Here is a 3,579-nt window from a genome sequence, read left to right as displayed (position 1 = left end):
CATGCTAAGAATGGAGTTCGAGATGGATTCACAACTCCTGTCGGAAGCCTTGAATTTGCGCAGGGTGGACTCATCAGCGTACGCAGCAGCTATAGAGGACATGAAATACCAACTGAAATTGTGGTTCTCTTTCTTTTCCATTTAAGTTTGTAGACGTAGTGCGAACACGGTGGCCCATGAGCTCGCCAATATTGGCCGCCTGTGTGAATCGAACCACTTTTTACAGTGGGATTCTGATGTACCAGCCCGTGTGGGCGAGTGTGTTGTGGGCGATATGCCTCACCATAGTTAAGTAATGAAAGCTATGCTTTCCTCAAAAAAAAACTTGTCACGCCGTTTCCAGCCGTTGGATTGGATGAGTTTTTTTTTTTGGAGTACAAGCTTCTTGTAGCACCCATCCCTCGAAAAAGGAAGCAGCATCACTCTCCGCCGCGCCGCGAGACCTAGCCGAGCCCGTCGTGTATCGTCGTCGCCGCCAGGAGCACGGAGCGACACCGCCGCCGCAGCCAGCGCTTCCTCTCCAAGGTGCGTGCCCACCGAATCCAAAACCTCTCTGGTTGAACCATGGTTCTTTTCCGTCGCCAGAAACATATGCCCTAGAACCTGTGCGGCTCGAGTAGGGGACTAGGGGTCTCTATCCATTGGTCGGGGCTGTGCGGCCGCCGGTAAACGCGGTGGCACCGGCGGTGGCGACCTTCCGCCTGGCTTGAGTCAGATGATTTTGCCTTATGCTGGGCGTTTTGCGCTCCTGCACGTGAAGTGTTTGACGAAATGTTGTGGGTGCTGCTGAATCTTGTGTGGCCACGGGTTGTAGAAGATGGAGCAGACTCCTCTCCTTGAAGTATAAGTGGAATTGGAGGCTAGCAAATTTGTTGACGCATGTTACTTGCAAGATGATTGATGAGCCTAACTCTCAACAAGCTGTTTTTGGCAAAGCATGGCTATTTACTTTGATGTGTCAAAGTGTTTAGTAAATACTTTGGGAAGCTTTTCCAAACCTATCCTGCATTTGGTGATTATAACTTAGAACTTGCGTTTATGGTGTTTTGTCATATACTCCATCCGTTCACAAATTCAACAGGTTTTGGATATTTCATTATGGAGTACATACGGACTGAAATGAGTGAACAAACACACCCAAACGTGTCTATATACATGTGAATCAGAAAAAGCTAGAACATCTTATATTTGTGAACGGAGGGAGTATTTTTAGAGAAAAGACGCAGCCGAGTCCAAGAAGGACTCGCACCTTGCCTACAATTGATGATGTGGGTGGAGCTGCCGCTTGGCCTTCAGCCTAACTAAACTGCTGTGGGCCATGGTATACTGGAGCCGTTGCTTTGCTGTTGCCATAGCGCAGTCATGCTCATCTTGGCTGTTTAGGTATTCAATTTGGCACAAATTGTGAGTTACAATTAGTCGGTTACTCTTTGACACAGATTTGTGGCTCAACCGCTCGAGTAATTTGAATACTTCCTTCTTCTTACTGGAATTAATAACAATAATGAATAGGTTCACTAGATTGCAGTATGCAAATCTGTGTGAACTAGGTGACCATTGATTGGAAATGTTTTAAGCAGCTTCCAACTTGGAAGTCAGTATCACATCACCTAACATACCACATCTTTTTTTTTGCGGGGGAACCTACCATACCTGAAGGATCAAATCATGGGGTAGCATTCAGGGGCTGCAAGTGACCTTGCCATGAGCGCGTTTCTAGCTCAGCCACTAGTCGGTGAGAACATCTGCTCCAGTGATTTGCTGTACCTTGAGTAGAAATATGTGCCTAGATGTCAGTATGTCACAACATGCTCCTATGATGTGTACCCTTGCATGGAACTGCACCTTCTTTATGATGAGATATCTCTGTCAGGAGATATTCGTTGGCTTCCAAGTTGGTTAGCTTGTCGGTAACATTGTTTCTCTTTGTAAGATATCCCATGAAAATATGTTTGAAAACCCCCTGATGTTGCCAAATAAATACTCTGTCACAAAATAATTGTCTCAACTTCAGTACAACTTTTAGTACAAAGTTGTACTAAAATTGAGACGCTTATTTTGGGACGGAGGGAGTATATTGGAATGGTGCTGGTGACATTTTAAGCCATACTCACTGTATTTGTCATTTTTGTATGAGCTGTAGTAGCAGTATAATTTGGCCTTCCATTATTTCTCATAAACCTGACCCAACAATGGCATGTAGCCTGGAGCTGGAGGAATTCGTAGTTCCGAAAGAGCTTGCTTTTTTCCTGTTTTCGGAATAATTAATCGAACGACTATTTGCTTCTCTGTGGTGTTCAATTTGCTAGTAGTTATAATGGTAACCTCATTAACTGTTTGCTCCTCTTACAAGGTGATGCTTGACAAACGGACTGTTCATCTGCTTGTTATCCCTGTTACTTACAGATTAACATTGCTATATTCTAATCTTATATGAATTCGAATATGGTTCTGCAGGTTAGCATCTGACAGCCATGGCGAAGCATCACCCTGATCTCATCATGTGCCGGAAGCAGCCTGGCATTGCTATTGGTCGCTTGTGTGAGAAGTGTGATGGCAAGTGCGTCATCTGTGACTCGTATGTGCGCCCATGTACGCTTGTCCGGGTCTGCGACGAGTGCAACTACGGCTCGTTCCAGGGAAGGTGCGTCATCTGCGGCGGAGTTGGCATCTCAGACGCCTACTACTGTAAAGAGTGCACGCAGCAGGAGAAGGACCGAGATGGGTGCCCCAAGATTGTCAACCTAGGAAGCGCCAAGACCGATCTCTTCTACGAGCGCAAGAAGTATGGTTTTAAGAAGAGATGAATTACATGCATGGATTTGGCGGGTCCTCTAGGCCTCACTCTATGCTGTTACACTAATACCAGAAGCAGGTTGCTGGGGCAACGGCATTGTGTCCGTGTTATCGTTTGATCATAATATACAAGAATGCGTCCCTGATATGCTCTGTAATGAGTAGTTCTGTTGTATGGTTCAAAACTCTAGACTTCCTGTGCAGTATGCACTTGATATCAATGACCATGAATGTTTGACTTGAAATGTGTGCTGGGATGGCCTTTTGTATGTTACTTAATTGCCTCAGCTACTCTGAAGACCTGAGATATGGCTGTAATGTAGAAATGCATGCTGGTAGGTGATCATTCCTGATGTGTTTATGAAGTTGTGATATAGAGTCAGCTGGAAGTAGGGATTCAACTGGTGGGCTGGAGGATAATACTGTGGTGTTAATTTCGCGGGACGAAGCGGGATGCCGCTTGCACCCCAAGCTGAAAGTAATCTTAATCAGTGCCGTTCTTGCTGGGCGTATGGACGTACCATGTATGCACTTTCAGGATTGTGTACTTGTATAGGGGATAACCTAAGCGACTATGTAGCTTCAGTATTTTGTTCTTGTATACAAATTCTATATATAGATTAATAAACGTATGATCCAACCTCAAATATACCTGCAAGGTTGTAGTAAGTCGTATCTGCGTGATAAATGCAGGGCATAACAAATTGAGAATTCTGTGGTTTGATCACCTGTGTAAAAGAAGGCTCAGCCAAATAGATAAGAGTCTTATTTTGACTTTGAAAA

At 44.8% G+C, this 3,579-nt stretch overlaps 1 protein-coding gene across 2 annotated transcripts; it reads left to right on the top strand.

The window, feature by feature from the left end:
• Positions 1–341: 341 nt before the first annotated feature.
• LOC109784567 (PHD finger-like domain-containing protein 5A) lies at positions 342–3,041 on the top strand. Of its 2 annotated transcripts, XM_020343168.4 has the most exons (3): positions 372–525; positions 1,660–1,735; positions 2,458–3,041. In XM_020343168.4, exon 3 carries the CDS (start codon positions 2,475–2,477, stop codon positions 2,805–2,807), a length of 333 nt encoding a protein of 110 aa, XP_020198757.1. In that variant the 5' UTR covers positions 372–525; positions 1,660–1,735; positions 2,458–2,474; the 3' UTR covers positions 2,808–3,041. The 2 variants fall into 2 exon arrangements, with proteins under 2 accessions (XP_020198756.1, XP_020198757.1); XM_020343167.3 differs by lacking the exon at positions 1,660–1,735 and having other exon boundaries at positions 342–525.
• Positions 3,042–3,579: the final 538 nt, after the last annotated feature.

Source organism: Aegilops tauschii, chromosome 7 (genome assembly GCF_002575655.3).
Source record: "Aegilops tauschii subsp. strangulata cultivar AL8/78 chromosome 7, Aet v6.0, whole genome shotgun sequence".
In the NCBI taxonomy this organism is placed as follows: Eukaryota; Viridiplantae; Streptophyta; class Magnoliopsida; order Poales; family Poaceae; genus Aegilops; species Aegilops tauschii.
The sequence above is the reverse complement of the archived record's forward strand: the minus strand, read 5'-3'. Positions and strand labels throughout refer to the sequence as shown.

Coding starts and splice junctions, on each gene's coding strand:
- LOC109784567 (XM_020343167.3), top strand. CDS start 2,475: ATGGCGAAGCATCACCCTGATCTCATCATGTGCCGGAAGCAGCCTGGC.